Source organism: Carex rostrata, chromosome 1, assembly GCF_964058835.1.
Source record: "Carex rostrata chromosome 1, lpCarRost1.2, whole genome shotgun sequence".
NCBI lineage: Eukaryota > Viridiplantae > Streptophyta > Magnoliopsida > Poales > Cyperaceae > Carex > Carex rostrata.
Genome location: NC_135918.1, coordinates 20,110,041 through 20,126,589, shown reverse-complemented (window position 1 = coordinate 20,126,589; position 16,549 = coordinate 20,110,041). Strand labels below are relative to the sequence as shown.

The window sequence follows — 16,549 nt, the reverse complement described above, 5'->3', positions numbered from 1 at the left end:
ATTTTAATGAGTATTCACCTGATCATTCATGCAATTGTTCATTTTTATTATTTTCTTATCACATTTTCCGAAAAGAGAGAAAAGGTTTTGTTTGTTTTTTTTAATGTTTTCAGTTTTGTAAGTATCCGTATAAATTAAATGATGTATTTTGAGTGAGAAGTCGTAATCATAGAAATGCTTCTGAGCAAGTTTTCTGTTTTGTTAGTTTAGAATTGAAATTTAATGTCCCTAGATAAGAATTTCATCAATTTTCGATTTGCTCTCGTGATAATGTATTTGGGATAATTTCAATTGCACTAATGAATGTGATAAACTGCAAAATAAATGGGATAGTTTCAATTGAAATAATGACGAACCCACAATCTTTGGCCAGAGGAGAGAGAGAGAGAGAGAGAGCCAACTGTGCGATTTCTTGATTGGAACAGAAAGCGTCTGATGCGCATTTGATCCAAATCAGTCTGTAACTGTCCACTTTGCTTTAAAATGCGTGCACAATCGATCCGCACGAACATTAATGCATATCGCACGAATTTTATAGACAATTAGACGGCTCTGAAAAGGCTTCGGACTTACTTTGGTCCAATGCCCATCGGACGCTCCCTTCTGATATCTCCCGCCCTAGAGGAATTCGCATCCTTTGAGATATCTCATATTTTGCGTGACTTTCTGGAAAATCTCAACCGTTGCAATACGTTCTGCGAGAATCTCAAAGCTCAAAAAATACTAGCCCGTACGTCACCCCCGAATAGGCACCGGCCACGTCGGTCACGCAAAATATGAGATATCTCAGAGGATACGCACTCGCCCTAGACCCACCCGGCTAGCTAACAATGCTGTTTCGAATCTTTAGTTCGTGCGCTGTGTGAAGCTTAAACTACTCTGTTAAAATCTTTACCCCTAGACCCGACGCTAGTGCCTCTGCTTGTCTGTGCCCCTCACCATTAACCAGCGCTGTTCAAAATCCCTCTCTCTCAAGGTAGGCAGGGGAAGAGAAGAGAAGAGATGGTGTACTGCAGTCACTGTGTTGATCATTGCCCTTCTATTGTAGACCCTGACAAGGGCTAACTAACATGTCAGTTATCTTTTACTCTTTTTCAATAGATCATTCATATTAGTCACTTAGTATAACAATCAATCTGGTTTGAGTTGCGTGTATTGAAGCATCTTAATTATGGTTAATTAAGGTCAATTTATGTTCAATTGATTTTGCATTATTTTTTGTTTTGTTTTGTTTTGTTGTTCAGCTGTTGCGGCATGTGCGGAAAAATTATCAATCAAGAAATCTATTCTAGCAAACCAACTTTCGTCAAGGATAAATCTGGCCAGGTATCATGATTTATTTATTTTAGGGAAAGAGATGTAATTTAATAGGCCAATTTGAAACATTCCACATGTGGTACTGCCTTACAATAATTTTGTTACTGTTGTTGTATTTCACAAAACCAAAATTTATTCTCGTTGGACTTTATGTGATTTGGAAAATTTACACTTGGCTAGGTAACTTTCTCCAGTGTTCCACAAAACAAAAATTTACAATAATGTGATTTTGGAAAATTACTACAATTGGAGTAAAATTGTAGTTTTACTGGTTTGAGGAAGTTTAGTTTTTGAAAAAATATAATTGTATTTTAATCATGGGAAAGGACACATGATTTCTCAGTATTGTGTCATATTAGCAGTGGTGGTTTTGCAAAACACAGAGCCGTTTGGGTGGTATGATTCTTAGGAGTATAGAGAGCGGTTATTCAGCTTCGCATGAAAGAACATTGTCAACGGGTGATTATATTCTTAAACTATTTGATAATTATATATTGTAATATGATGAGTAATGTTTCTTAGGGCTAAATTATGTGATGGAATTATTATTTAGATGCATATTGAATGGCATTCTGGTGCAAGTGCCTACTTTTATTGTTGGAGAAATCAAAATTTTCTAAGGGCGTATCTGCAAAAGTTGGTGCTCTAGTTAATAAACATTGTTGTTATAATTAGGGTTGAGTTTTAGTTTTAGTAGTCTGTGTTCCAATCAGTGCCAATCAGTGCCTACTGGCTCTGCTGCTGCCAATCAGTGCCTCACCCGAATACTCAATTTCGGCCTGAAAGATACCCATGCCATCAATTCCACAATTACTTCCTTTCATGCTTCTCTCACTGTGGCCAATGATTACTGCTTTATTCTCCATGCACTAGGTGACCATGAGACGTACCCTGAAAAGGTACTAACTTTTTTTAATTCGGCAATGCCAGTTGTTGGTACCGGTAAAATAGAAAGGGGTAAGCTCTTGAGAAGTGTTTGAATCGGGTGTTTATAAATGGATCGGCCTGAACTTGAGAAGTGTTTGAATCGGGTGTTTCTAAATGGTATGGCAACAAAGTTTTTGCGCACACGGCTTTAATTTCTGCTTTTGCTAGAAATGGACTTGCCGGAGAAGCAATGGAGGTGTTTGGTACGATGAAATCTCGCGGCTTGAAGCCGACCACTATTACATACAATGCTTGTGGAACGGGAGGAGCTGACTTGCAGTTCACTCTACGGGCATTTTGGGATATGTTGCATGATGGGTTATGTCCTGAGAGGAAAACCTTCATTCTCTACTTGCAGCCTGTAGCCGAGCTGGTAATCTCGAGCAAGCCCGGCAAGTGTTCGATGAAATGATTCACCTTGGCATTGAGCATGACATATACACCTATAACACATTTATAGATGGAATATGCAAGTGTGCAAAACATGTAATTAATTAATTAATGTTCTCTGTGTGTGTGTGTGTTCAGTACTTCAGTTCAATTAATGGATCCTGTGACATAAATGGAAAATGTAAAGAAGCAAGCAATATATTAGCTAAGTATTAATTTAACTTTGCTTATTTCTAACTTAATTTGTACATGATCCATGTACGTAAATTCTTAAAGGATTTCTTTATAAAAGAAATTAAAATGGATTCTTTTACATTAGTTTGCAAATAAAGCTAGCTAGCTGTTTCCTTTGTGTCCTTCTCCGTTAATTAACAAATTAGATAAACGTAAACTTGTTATTTTTGTATTATGCTGGTATCTAAATATAACTCAAACCGGTAATTTAGAGCCTACGAACGTCACGCTTTTAAATTTTGAAATGAAATATTAAGTCGGTCCATTAATTCTATTTTCTCATTTCCAAACATAGCTATAAATACGATAAGATCCCCATACAACGTTAAATTCTCCGCTCCATCAGAAAACCCAAGAAATAAAACATTCCATGGATTCTCTTTTGCACTCCTGCACTTGCACCCGCACACCACCGCTTGAGGTACGCTCCGTCTGGGCGTCCAACCTGGACCGGGAATTCCACATGATTAGTCAAGCAATTAAAGGGAAGTATAATCGTGTGGCGTTCGACACAGAATTCAAGTTAGCTTCCGCTTCCGACAAGAAAGATGTGATCAATGTGCACCCACGATTCGCATCTCCTGACCAGAGATATGGTGCAATAAAGGCAAGCACAGATAATGGAAGCATTAGGCAGCTAGGTTTGACGCTATCTGCTGACGATGATTCTGTTCTTGTATGGGAGTTCAATTTTGGAAAGTTCCACTTCCCAGCTGAGATGGAAGACAGCTCCTCCAACGACTGCATTAATTCATACTTTTTTTCGGATCTTCTGCTCTCATCTGGCCTATTGAACAACCCAGCAATGACATGGATTCTGTTCCACGGCGCGTATGACGTCGCCTATTTCGTGAAATTGGCAACTTTTTGGAGCCCATTGCCAGATACGTTGCTTGACTTCGAACTCCTTGTCAAGAAATTATTGGGTGCTAATATATTTGACGTCAAGCATATGACCAAATATACTAACAACCTCTATGGTGGCTTCAAGGAAGTATCGACAGCATTGTGTGTCAAAAGAGCCGTGAGACTGGCCCACCAGGCTGGATCTGACAGCCTTCTAACGTGGCATACTTACCAGAAATTGAAAAAAGTTCATTTCCCAAACAACAGCAGTATTAGGCATGCTGGTGTCCTATACGGGATTCATAGCATTTAAGAGTGTTCGGTTGATATGATGGGAGCATATATAGGGGCAGTTTGCAAGGGGAAATGAGAAGTTTATGGGATAAGGTTTGGGTCGCGGGAGCATGGAGCATCGAGCCTGTGGCAGGAGAGAAATTACATGCACTTTGCCAATTGCATGAGAATAGTGAACATTCTAATCTATGATTGCGCACGTGATTTCATCTCTGGATTAAATCTTGCTAGCTACTCATTAGAGGTTTTCATTTGTGAATTTGAGAGATTGGACGTGCTGGTACCATTCCGAGTTGCTGATTCCTGATCCTGGTACAACTTTTGAGTTTCTGGTTCCTTATCGTGGTACCACTCTGAGATTGGAGCTGCTAACACTGCTGGTACCAGTCAGAGTTGGAGCTGCTCACACAACTGGTACCAAATCCAAGCTTGGACCCATTGGGGCTGTTGGTACACCCAGAAGTGAGATGTGGCAATATAATTGTAATTGATGGACTAGGATAATTATGCATCTGTTTTTTTGAGGCTCAATCCTGATGGCAAAATTCATATATGCATATGTTGTTTTAGACTATTTACTACTTTTTAAGCAATTTGAACAATGTCAGCAACTATTGAGCGCATAGTAATCTTTTTTAACAATTCGGATATTTTTGCTGTTGCTGATTACAAGCAGAGTTTTTGGAATTTTTGGACTGGTACAATAGAGATGATATTGCAATTCTGTGAATTTCAGAAACAGTAGGGTTTATTGTGTAAATTTGATAATACCCTTCTGTCAGAACAACTCGTATGTGCATTAGATGAAGTATAACTTCAGCACCAAATTATTGTAATTTTCTGACAAGCAATGGTATGCCAATCATGTATCAAAAATCTGGCACTGCAAGGCATAATATGTGTAAGATTAGTTGCAACAATCTTCATAAAGGAAAAATAAAAGAAAAAAAAAATACCAATTGTACTGACAGAAGAATCATTGAACTAAAAATATAGCTTGGATTACCTGGCTCTTGTCCAAGTTGCCAGGTAATCTGAGCACCAACTCACAATGGTAATTGTCTTCGGTAATCTATAACTTGCTGGTGCTTGGATTATGTTTTCACAAAAAATAGTAAAAAAAATAGCAAGTTAATAACCACACCTGAATAATTAAGATGGTCTCTATCTAGATATAAAAAAAAAATAATAATAATTAAAATGATGAAGAACTGCCATGCATTACATACTCTGAATATATAAAATCCCAACTACAAATTTAAGCAAAAACAAGTTCAGAGATCGAATTGACGTTGCAAACAGTTTATATATGTTATTTGATGAGCTAGGCCTCATAATAAAATGTTGTAGCATAAAAAGCCAAAGGGCAGGGCACATCATAATATCTTTTTGCATCCTTGGTGGATCAGAAGAAAAATCATAAGCTAGCTGCAGCGATAGAAGCCACTATCATATTCATACCACTTTTCCAACACCTTAAAAGTAAATAAAAATGTCAAACTATAAATATCCTGGTAACTATTCGGTTTTTGCTCCAAGCTGGCAAGGTCTTCGGTTGTCAGAATATATCTTCACATAATCTAATTTGCAATCATACAAAACTATATATCCCAACTATTTTAGTATGTATCAGTAGCGCGAAAGTTGAACTATTTTAGTATGTATCCAAGCTTGGACACGTTGGAGCTGCTAGTGATGTGAGGAACCCAAAAGTGAGATGTAATTGTGTGAACAAGCCTATTTAAATTGTATAATTCAACATAGATTAGGAATGTATACATAAAAAGTTTATTAACAAAACAGCAGGAAAACCACAACTCCGAACAACAAGTAGAGTTTTTCATAGCTAGAAAGTAAGATTATACCAAAAAACACAGCTAACAACAAGTACTATGTGCCTTGCACAGAGCCAACAATCTAACTTAAAAGGTAAAAGAACAAAATAATAGCTAAAGACAAGAGCATCCAATCACCGATTTATCAAAACTAAAATAGTTTCCAAACTTGTCATACAATTTCAAGGATGATTGACAAACTTAGAGGATTACAATTTTTCCTATGGTCTTTACAAGCGCACCCATAGTCACCACCACCGTTTCTTCAACCTCTTTTTTAAACCTTGTCTCCACAACCCTTATCTCCACTATCTCAAGATATTCCCCATAATGCTTCTTGCACAACAACTTCATCCTCGGGTAGTGCTGGACAATAAAAGTTAGTAAGGCAATTGACAACAATATATACTAATAAAAGTCTAATGATAGTTTATAATAAAAAAAATAGTATGACAGCAAGATAGTTGTCACAACACTTGCGCATTTTGTGCAAAACAAGCGATCAATCATTGGATTGCATTCTCAATATTTAAATTATCAATATTAAAAGATGCATACATCTATGTCCATTAATTGCTCAATTGCAAAAAAAATAAAAATATATATTAGTATCTCATTATCAGTTATCAGATTTTCAACAAATCAGCTGATGCAGTACCGTAGTAGCATGTATGGTGAAATATTTACTGTATGTGCATAATATGGCCTGACTCTTAGTCTTAAGTGATGTTGTACTAAAGGCATCCCTCTCATTTTCAAAAGGTTGGTGCCCAATATAATAAGCAAGCTCCGAGGACAAAATCAGAAAAAGAAAATAAACAAACAAAGGACTCGTACCCGATAGATGCTACCTCATTAAATACACAATATTATGAATAGTAATGAAATACCAGCATCTTGACTACTAACCCTCCTTTCCCCAGCAGACACAGAGAGAGAGAGAGAGAGAGAGAGAGAGATTACATGACCAAAGTTCAAGACAAGCTTCTTTAAATTGGGTGAATGCTGGAGAAAGCAAACCACTAAATCCCAATCAGATCTCGTCTCCAATACTCCTAGTTCCAAGCTCTTCAAGTTATTCAATATCAGACAGTTTGGAACATCTTTGTTGAGTAAGCACTACAAATAAGAAAAGAATGTCAAACAAGATGCAATACCACTTTCACACCTCTGCTGTGATGCACTGAAAATTAAGCATACCAGGACATTGAGCCTCAGACTTGTAACATTTGGAAGGCCACCAAGAAGATTCAGTTCACCCTCACAAACAAAGAATTCATCAAGGTCTGCTGTGACTAGAGATGATGCGTTCTTCAATGTAAATGATGTTGCAGTGAGAAAACATTTCTTAATAGTCAATTTCTTCAGCACATTGGAGTTAATCTCTTTAAACATCAACTGACAATGTGCCAGGGCCAATTCTTCAAGGACAGGGCACCCCAATAAAAACATATTTATCAAATCATCATCGATGGAGGTATCACCAATCTCCAGTTTTTGAAGAGAAGGGAGGTTTATAGATTTAGGTTTGCTTTCAAATAAACTATATCCAGCTAACAATGACATCTCCTTTACTGACCCGCAATTGAGAAGTGAATCAGGCAACTTGATGATCGAGTTCGTAATGATGTAAATAGAGATTAACCGAGGCATGCAAGCAACTGCATGACTAATGCATTCTTCAACAATACCATGATTGCTTCTCTTTTTATAAGAATGCCACCTCAGTTTGAATTTATCCAGGGGTGAGAAACCTCTACGGTTTAGTACACCATTAATGAAATGCAGAAATCTATTCTCGCAGTCAAAGTCCCATAAATTACGGCTGCCAATGTCAAAGTCGAGAGTATCCGTGGAAGTCCAAAGATCTGTCCATCTTTTGGACAATATGCATGTGCCCACTGCCTCTTTGGTTGTCAGCAAGGAGAGTATTTTTGTTAGAAGTTCGTCGGGCATATCACTTATTCTGTCAATGGCAAGATCTCTACCATCCATCTTTCACCCTTCAATAAGGCAGTTCGTCAAACACGATCTCTGTGTTGAAATGCAAGAAAAGAACAAACCAGCTATAAGTTATCTCAAATGTAGAACAAGAAAAATGAACAATGATATATATACCTCAGCTGATACAATTCTAGAAAACTTGCATGTACCAAACTAATATTGCCACCAAATCACCCACAATTCAGAATGCAAAATTGTAATCAGCACTGCATATGGATTTCTAAGACCTTGATTAAACTTTTTCTTCAAATTTTCTTTCAATTAGTGAAGAAATAGCTCAATTGCACACTTCACCTCTACAAATACCATAGTGGCTTCAATTTTGCAATTAATCACCTTACAAGCCACCGTAGGCATATTAAGAGCAAAAAAGAAAGCTAACTAAAATGCATGTCATGAAGTTGTAATTAATAATTTCCGATTTACAAAGTACATAATCAGTAATTATTGCTTGAGCCCAGCTGGTGTAAATCAATCAAAATAAAATGATTACAGAACTGCACAATAGTATTGAGCAATGATAACTATGAATAATTAATTTAATTACTTGTATGTACCTGACAAATTAGGAACATAATTAATAAATTATTTTGTATGAGAAGAGAAAAAAAAGAAATAGCAAAGTAAATTGAACCAACAAAAAGTAGTCTACTGTTCCAAGTTCCTTTACTAAATGGGGCTTAATAGACAACTAATTTAACAGAAAATTGAAGAAAGAAAGATTGTCAAACCCTAACAACCTAACTAAAAGAAACTTGGAACAGTGCAAGCTAAGGACACTGAAACAACAACTAAAATGAAAAGAAATAAGTGAGATAGATTACATGAAGCAGTACCAAGATGAACAGATTACTCTAAAAAATCGTAAACCCTAGCAGCAGGAGCAAGAGCAGGAGCACCTCAAAGGGGAAAACAATCGTAAACCCTAGTGGCCAACTGAAGTGCGATTCTCTATCTCTCTCTCTCTGTCTCTCTCTCTTTTGGGGTTTCTGTTTTCTTACTTTTTTGGGTTTATCGGTTTAGGGTTTTACAGCTGGATCGGTCCAGTTGAATTCTAAAGTAACTCAAATTTTGAGGTTGAATCCAGACCGTTTGATCTGTTTTTGCATAATATTAAAAAATTATTTTCTGATCGGACCGTCCATGCACTAATCTAAAATTTTAAGTTACTTCTTAGATGTCATCACATGCGCTGCTTTTCGGCCGAAAAAGCCCAAGAAATAACTAAGATATTACTTTAATCAAACTTTTCCGATTTTTTTATTAATATCCAAAAAACAAATAAAATTTAAAAAAATATACAAATCCCGAATAAATTTCAAAAAATACCCAAACCGGTTATCCAATAACCGGATTTGGGACAAATGTCCGGTTAACGGATTCCCGGACTCAAAAAATAAATCCGGTTAACCGTTAACCGGAAAGTTATATTTTTTTTTTTTTAAAATAAAAAAATCCGGTTAATGGTTAACCGGACTTATGTTTTTTTTTTTTAAGTTGTGTTTTTTCTTTTAAAACAGAAATTTTTTTATTTTTTGTATTGAAATATTAGAAATGTTTAATATATTTCTTTACAAATAGATGGAATACAATATAATTTGATTTATTAGAAAGACTGCAACAAATAACCCGGATTAATATTTTTCAGGCCGGATTTTTCACGGCTGTAAGAAAAATTAATATATTTCTTTATGTGTTATTGGAAAAAAATAAAAATGCTTAGATTCTGAGTTATTGATCCCGGTTCAAAAGTCACTTCTATGTAATTCAGAAAATATTATGATCCTTCTAGGACATTTAATTTATGAAAAGTTGTATCTATTTTAAAAAAAAAACAAAAACTTTAAGTTATTTAATTATTATTATTAAAAAAGAATGAGTAAAATAGATACAACTTTTTATCAACAAAAGTTGTATCATTATCAACAAAAGTCATCCTTTTTTTTAAATTATTTAGGAGTGGTTGACGCGGGTTTGGAGTTTTCTCTCGAAGTCTAACTCTCTCCTTTTTTTTTAAATTTGAAATGCAACTTCTGCATTATTTCCGTAAGCCGTGTACTACTTGTAGTCTAGACGACACTTTTCTCTCGTCAATCCTTCCCTTAATTAATTTCCTCATAATTCATCTACTTAAAGGAGAATCCATGGCATCGGCAGTCGAGGTGCGGTCTGTGGGGAAGTCCAACCTTGAGGAGGAGTTCGACATGATTAGACATAAAGTGAGGAATGAGAAGTATTACTGGGGTGCGTTTGATACAGAATTTAGGCTCTCTCTCAACGGCGGAAATCCAGTGGACATACACCCACGATTCAGATCTCCTAAAGAGAGATATATCACAATCAAGGAGAGAATAGATGAAGGCAACATCAGGCAGCTAGGTCTCACTCTAATCTCAGCCCTTGATCTTTCTGTCATTGTTTGGGAATTTAACTTTGCACCGTTACACTTCCCGGATGACATGGACGAGATGGACCCCACGATGATGGAGGACAAAGATCTCATTAACACCTATTTCTTTTCACAGCTCCTTCGCTCCTCTGGTCTATTGGAGAACCCGATGATGACGTGGATTATGTTTCACGGCGCATACGATGTACCATATCTCATCAAGTTAGCCAACTTTTGGAAACCTTTGCCAGATACTTTGGTGGAGTTTCAATCTCAGGTCAGGAATTACCTAGGTGAGAATCTATTTGATGTCAAATTCATGACCAAGTTCACAAATAATCTCCATGGAGGTCTGGAAGACGTTGCGAAAGCATTGCATGTCAACCGGGTTGTTGGGGTGGCCCACCAAGCTGGGTCTGACAGCCTTCTGACGTGGCATATATTTCAGATGTTGAAGAGAGTTTATTTCCCGTATGACAGCGGAATAAGGTACGAGGGTGTTCTTTATGGGATTCATGATATTTGAAGGTTGAGTGTACTTGTATGGAAATGAGGATTTAATAAAAAAAATGAACTGTCATGGATTGTACGAAATGCTTTATAATATTTTTCTGTTCACTGACTTGAGTTGTTTCCTGGAAACCGTAAACAAGTAATTAGCTAATTTAAGCACTTAACTTTGCTTGCTATGCTCATTATTTATAGAATATTCTGGTTTTTATTAGTAGCTTTGTTTCATAAAAATTCTTAAAAAGGATTTCAAAAAATCAAAAAGGACCGTGTCAGTAAGGACATGGGAGAGTTAAACCACCAAAATATGTATCACATTGCATCTCAAGTTTATCTTTTTTTTCTATCAAAATAAAAATTGATTTCTATCTCATACATATCAATCAAAGTTGAATTAATATCATACAATTAGCCAATTTAACTACTGAACTTCCCATCCATTCACTTCAAATCATATTAAATCAGAAAAGTTACAAAAGGGCAAGTTCCAAAATAGCTACATTGATTTAAGTTTCTATGTTTCTTTTCTCTTGGTCTCCCACCGCATCAAGTTCCTCTTATAAAATTCCCAGTAGTTGCAGCCTGTATTGCAAAATGTATCAATTAATTGTGTGAAACATCTCTGTTGCTTGACTTCTATATCAGATGAATCCATGCTATATGAAAATCACAGGAAGTGTAAATCTTCATGTTGTTGTTCTAAGACAATTGTAGCAATCGCACGTCGGTACGCCGTAGATTTCATATTTCGAACAAGCACAAATATCCCTGGTTGTTTAGTTTCTGTCTGAAGATACTGTTGCCTCCTCAAAGCGGCCAGAATTCTGATGTCACAAAATGCCATTGCAACTCTATCATTACTGTCACAAAAGTAAAAAATTTCAAAGAAGAGAGGACTGTTAGCTATAGTGTGGTGTGTACTATAAGTTTCGAGGTACAATTCTAGGTAAACTGCATATGAACAAGGCATGGAAGCAGACTTTTTCCTAGCCAAGCAACAATAAAAGAAACCATTCGGGCTCATTTTTAGTTGAAAAAAAAAAAATTTAACCATCGTTAACCCTAAAATCAGTTTATTGTGCACACAAGCTCATTCAGCCTTTAATGTCCTCAGGAAATTCAACTAACCCTCAAGCCCAGAAATAAAAAAATAAAAAAAGATAAACCCCCTCAGAAGAGAAAAGAAACAGTTGCAAGAAGAGTTATCAGAAAAAGTAATGGTGCCATGTAGAACCAGTACAACACCTGACTTGACAAATTGAGCACAGACTTATTTAGAAAATATATATATGTACCATGCATGAACAGCACCGATGGTAACAAAACCAATAGGCCATCTAAAGGATTTGAGGTCGACAGGATCTTCTGGTACTTGTAAGGCCCACCTATCAGACTCTAATTGCATGAAGTATGACCCCACTGCAGATTGCGTGAGTTGGAGTTGCCACTTCTCTTGGTATTCTTCTACCTCTTCCGTCAATCTACATACCCCTCAATTTTTTTTATTAATGTATATCAAACGATGTGTATCAACCATGCCTAACTAATATTTTTACTGTGGTGATTATGACATGTATGTACAATGTAACAATGGTAAACCTAAAAGGTCACCCAAGTTTTCCCCAGTGCCTTTGCATTAGAACACCAGACTTTATACAGTGAAAGATTTAATGCAATTCATCAAATTCTTTAGGCAATTGCTTGGGATCACTGGGGCTTAGTACAAGCTAAGTTTGCTTGAGCTCCAAATAATTAAGGAAAGATACTTGGAAGAAAATATTTGTTACCTGGTATTATTCCATCCAGAAAGATCATCTGTACAAGGAGCACAAACTACCGCACCGTCTTCAAACAAACCCTCCTTGAAGGCACTAATCAAAACCCTAACAAGACATACAAATCCCTTTTCTCCGGTGTCCATCTTTTCTACACAATCCTTCAAAGCCTCAGTTGTTCTCGGTACATATACATCAAAATTTGGCGCTTTACATTGTATTGTGTTTTTATATATATGGTGAGAAGAGGCAAGCACACAATCCCAAGGATGCGGCATGGGGGTCTTCTGTGACTGTCTATTGTGGGGTCTGAGCTGTGCTGATGCATCAAATAAGGCACCTTGGTCAGCCAACAAGGATTTGTAGGCTTCGCTATCAGGAAAATCGTACGGAAAGCAAGGTACCTTATTCTGCATTTTAAAAAAATGGTACAATTGCTTATTTCTATTCAATAAATATAATATTCCTGCAGCTTAGGAAACAAATTGAGGCCACTATGGTTAAAATTAAAAACATGTGTGCCAATCATAGGTGTCACATTAGTGTAGCTCATGAAATCAGAAGAAATTGATAAATGGCATGGTATTAGACATTAATTTGCAACCGGTAGCTATGTCAAATTTGTTAATGCTATATCTTAATGCTTTTGCTACAGATACCTTCAAAGCAACCCATCGTCTCTCTCTCAAGCCAATCACATGGGCCCCACTAGACACCATAGAAAGCCAGAATGGTTTCACCCAGCTCAGCGGCAGTAAGATTGACCACCTAATAAATGCAAAGTAGTTAACACAAAGGTAACATATACCTGATTTTGGTTCAGGAATGAAGCACAAGTATGCAACAATACAGTTTTCACCACCTCTTTTCTTTTCATCACATTAACTCGGGTTAAATGACGCTTAACAAGAGAATTTGTGTCAACTACAGATTTATTGGCCACAAATATATAAAATGGTGATGATTATTGCACATGAAATAACTGCACTCCATATAACAATATTCCAAAGAAAAGAGAAATAAACATAAATTGGTACACATCACAAGATACCCCATGCTATGCTTTAGAAGAATGACAGTGCATGACCGGCTAGACCCATCCTTCTGTTGACCAGCTGGCACTTCCTGATTTGTTGGTTTGAGAAAGAGAGTATTCAACCATTTTTTATTCTTTTCTGTGCAAAGAATACTCTCCAGCACAGGAGGAACTATCTTACAGTGTGAATCCCAAAGCTCACTCTTGTCATACAGCTTACAAGTATCCATGGAATCTAAATTCACTGGAACTTCATCAAATTCCGAGTTTAAATCAGACAAAAGTAACCTCGGATCTTTAACTCTTAGGGTTAAAATTGCACCGGGTGAAAGTTTTTCAATTTGATCCATATTGAACTGTTTCTGAGCTTCAGATGTTATACAAGCTTTATCTGAGCTGCGAAATATGCAATAATTATTTTATTAGTTATGTTAGCACTATTTTCTTTCTTTTATTAGTCTTTTGGTGTCTATGTCATCCTTCGCCGTCTTTTGTGTAAGCTTAGTAGAGCATAGTAACTAATTTATATAAAGGCAACATTGCATGACCAATTGTTAGTCCAACTTGGTTTTAAATTGATTCTTAAGGCCTTAATACATGACTAACACTAGACAGAGGGGAAAATGTGCACATGAGACACCTACTAGTTTTGGTTCAAATGGGCACAATTATCATTACATAAAAATCACATACAATACGCACAAAAAAAAGGAAAATCTTTAAGGTGCAAAGGAGAGAAGAAAGGATTTACATAGTGACTGGGCACAAAATTTTGTCCATCAGCTGTGAAGCCTTAGCTCCCATAATATCCAATCGGGCAATACGTCCTTCCTGTGATACACAGCTCACAGTGGCACCATTAGCATGCATCTGTGGTTACAGTGAAAACATATAATTAGTATTAAAACTAGTATTTCCTTCTTCAAAAACAATATTGTGAAAAATGACCAATTATATGCAGCCAACTTCAGCGTAAACCAAGGGTTTAGGGTTTAAAGTATTTTGTTTCAGCAATGATAAAGACAAGTATCATATAGGTACAAACTTCCCAGTATAGCACATATACTGGTTTAAACAAGATTAATTTCTTCTCCAACGTGATCTTCTTCTTTGGTTTATTTTGTGCTTAATTGCACGACTTATGCCACCTGGTATTAATTTTGGATAACTTGCGTGCTCAGTATGCACAATTGAGGTTAAAGTCACATTATACAATTGGAGATACAAAGACCCTGATTGAATCGGTTCTCATACCGGCATATGAAGTTACCTGTTGCTTTTTACATGCAGCTCTTAGAGCATTGTAGCCCTCATGAAATGCAGCTGCGTGAACCCATATCCACAACTTCCGTACTGACAAAATACCAGATTCATTTTTTGATGAGCTGTTGCATTCAACTATTTCAGATGTCATATGATGCCACATGTATTTCACTGGTGCGATCAATCGTGATGCAGATGAATCCATGTGATACAGCTGAAGAGTGAAACATGTACACGTACCAATTAAATAGGCAAAAAAAATTCTGTTTGGATAGAAACTTCTTTTTATCTTTTTAATGTCTGCTGGTATGAGTGCAATAATATGATAATCATGATTAGATCTTTATACAAATAATAATTATTTACCATAGCATCTTGGTAACAAGCACCTAGTAGGACTTTGTGAGACAACAGCACTGATGGCATTTCAGAGATTCTAGGAGGTGAGGGTATAAGAACCATTTGCAAGACCAACACTAGACAATCCTAAAAAATAAGCAAAATTAACATTAAATAACATAATATGAGAAAATGTGGTGGACAAGTTGCTCAAAATATTTGTACGACCCACAAAACCCTAGAAGACACCTATTTTCTTTTGAAGGAAAGAGTCTACAGGGATATTCTCGAGTTTTGTAGGGATACATGGAAAATTTCCCCAAAATAAAAGGAGTTGATAAAAGGCAAAAAAAAAAAAAAAAAGATACTTGCTTGAGGGCCCTCTAGTTGTATAGGAAGGTAATAGCTTGCATCATGCACAAGTGTCCCATTTTGTAACAATTTCAATACAGCTCTTGAACCTCTCCCTCTACACATCCAGTGTTAAATAATAATAAGTAAGAAAGTGTAAATCAAGTTTGTTATTGTAATGGTCGGGTGATGGTTAGACAGCACAAACCAGTTAGTAATGCATTCTTATGACTATGGGTTTTCCTAGTCTTTGGACTAATAAGCATTCTTTTCTATGATTTTACTCCCCTTATTAATGTTGTTTGATTGCGCATCTGAGAGCAATTGATGCTAAACATGGTTTAAATTGGACTAAATAGTAAAATTGAACTTGATTGAGTTACAAGAACTCGCATGGTACATGCCTAGTGAAACTTGAAATTTGAAAGTTGGAAATGGCTTTTGTAACCTGCCCTGGATACCAATTGGAAGGTAAAACCCCCATCTCTTGACCATCTGAAAGCGCTTGGCATGCCACACATGTGTGCGCAGCCTCTTCGTACCATCACCTGCCACAACAAATCCCAACCCAGGGTTACTACTGAGTTCTCTCCTTCTCCTCTCCCTTCTACATACCTACAAAACGATTCCTTTTGTAAATGTCATGAAGTTATAGCAAGGTTTGGTTGTCTCAGTTGACTAACTAACCTTCTTTTTCTCTCTTGTTTCGTCGGGATCATCGTCATAATCGTCCGATGGTGAGTCACGTGAGGTGGAGGAACGGCGGCGCTTGGAACGACGGAGGTGGGAGGTGGTACGGCGGCGGAGGGAGCGGGGAAGGCTGAAGCTAGCGGAGAGGCGACTGGAGACGAGGGAGTGGAGGGATTGGATCTCGGGTCGGCGCGCGTCGGCCAACCTCTGCACGTTTAGGGTTCTAGGAGGAGGAGGAGGAGGGTTTTGCGCTGTTGCCGCCATTTTTGCATTTTCATTTTGCTTTCCTTTTTTAATTTCTGCTGAATGCAGAGGTAGAGAATTCGGATCCTCTGCATTAACTCAAAAT

At 36.9% G+C, this 16,549-nt stretch overlaps 3 protein-coding genes and 1 long non-coding RNA gene across 4 annotated transcripts in view; 1 reads left to right on the top strand and 3 right to left on the bottom strand.

Moving 5' to 3' along the window:
- The window catches only part of LOC144563329 (uncharacterized), an 80,213-nt gene extending 73,253 nt beyond the window's left edge, over positions 1 to 6,960 (bottom strand). Inside the window, exon 1 of the long non-coding RNA XR_013514316.1 lies at positions 6,807 to 6,960. This is a non-coding gene — a long non-coding RNA (uncharacterized LOC144563329). The remainder of the gene's footprint in view (positions 1 to 6,806) is intronic.
- Positions 6,961 to 6,962: 2 nt separating this feature from the next.
- On the bottom strand, positions 6,963 to 7,799 carry LOC144574388 (F-box/LRR-repeat protein At1g06630-like). The gene has a single exon (XM_078324383.1). It carries the CDS (start codon positions 7,797 to 7,799, stop codon positions 6,963 to 6,965), a length of 837 nt encoding a protein of 278 aa, XP_078180509.1.
- A 2,192-nt stretch (positions 7,800 to 9,991) lies between these two features.
- LOC144574297 (putative CCR4-associated factor 1 homolog 9) lies at positions 9,992 to 10,762 on the top strand. The gene has a single exon (XM_078324271.1). It carries the CDS (start codon positions 9,992 to 9,994, stop codon positions 10,760 to 10,762), a length of 771 nt encoding a protein of 256 aa, XP_078180397.1.
- Positions 10,763 to 11,128: 366 nt separating this feature from the next.
- LOC144574222 (ribonucleases P/MRP protein subunit POP1-like) lies at positions 11,129 to 16,501 on the bottom strand. Its single transcript, XM_078324165.1, has 11 exons — positions 16,198 to 16,501; positions 15,959 to 16,125; positions 15,437 to 15,628; positions 15,187 to 15,256; positions 14,828 to 15,034; positions 14,309 to 14,427; positions 13,573 to 13,953; positions 13,181 to 13,289; positions 12,534 to 12,931; positions 12,042 to 12,227; positions 11,129 to 11,606 (listed from the first exon to the last, which is right to left on the bottom strand). Exons 1-11 carry the CDS (start codon positions 16,462 to 16,464, stop codon positions 11,414 to 11,416), a joined length of 2,289 nt encoding a protein of 762 aa, XP_078180291.1. The 5' UTR covers positions 16,465 to 16,501; the 3' UTR covers positions 11,129 to 11,413.
- Between the last annotated feature and the right edge of the window lie 48 nt (positions 16,502 to 16,549).

Coding starts and splice junctions, on each gene's coding strand:
- LOC144574222 (XM_078324165.1), bottom strand. CDS start 16,464: ATGGCGGCAACAGCGCAAAACCCTCCTCCTCCTCCTCCTAGAACCCTA. Junction 16,126..16,197: donor AAACAAGAGAGAAAAAGAAG/GTTAGTTAGTCA, acceptor ATCGTTTTGTAG/GTATGTAGAAGGGAGAGGAG. Junction 11,607..12,041: donor ATCGGTGCTGTTCATGCATG/GTACATATATAT, acceptor CTTTTGTGACAG/TAATGATAGAGTTGCAATGG.
- LOC144574297 (XM_078324271.1), top strand. CDS start 9,992: ATGGCATCGGCAGTCGAGGTGCGGTCTGTGGGGAAGTCCAACCTTGAG.
- LOC144574388 (XM_078324383.1), bottom strand. CDS start 7,799: ATGCCCGACGAACTTCTAACAAAAATACTCTCCTTGCTGACAACCAAA.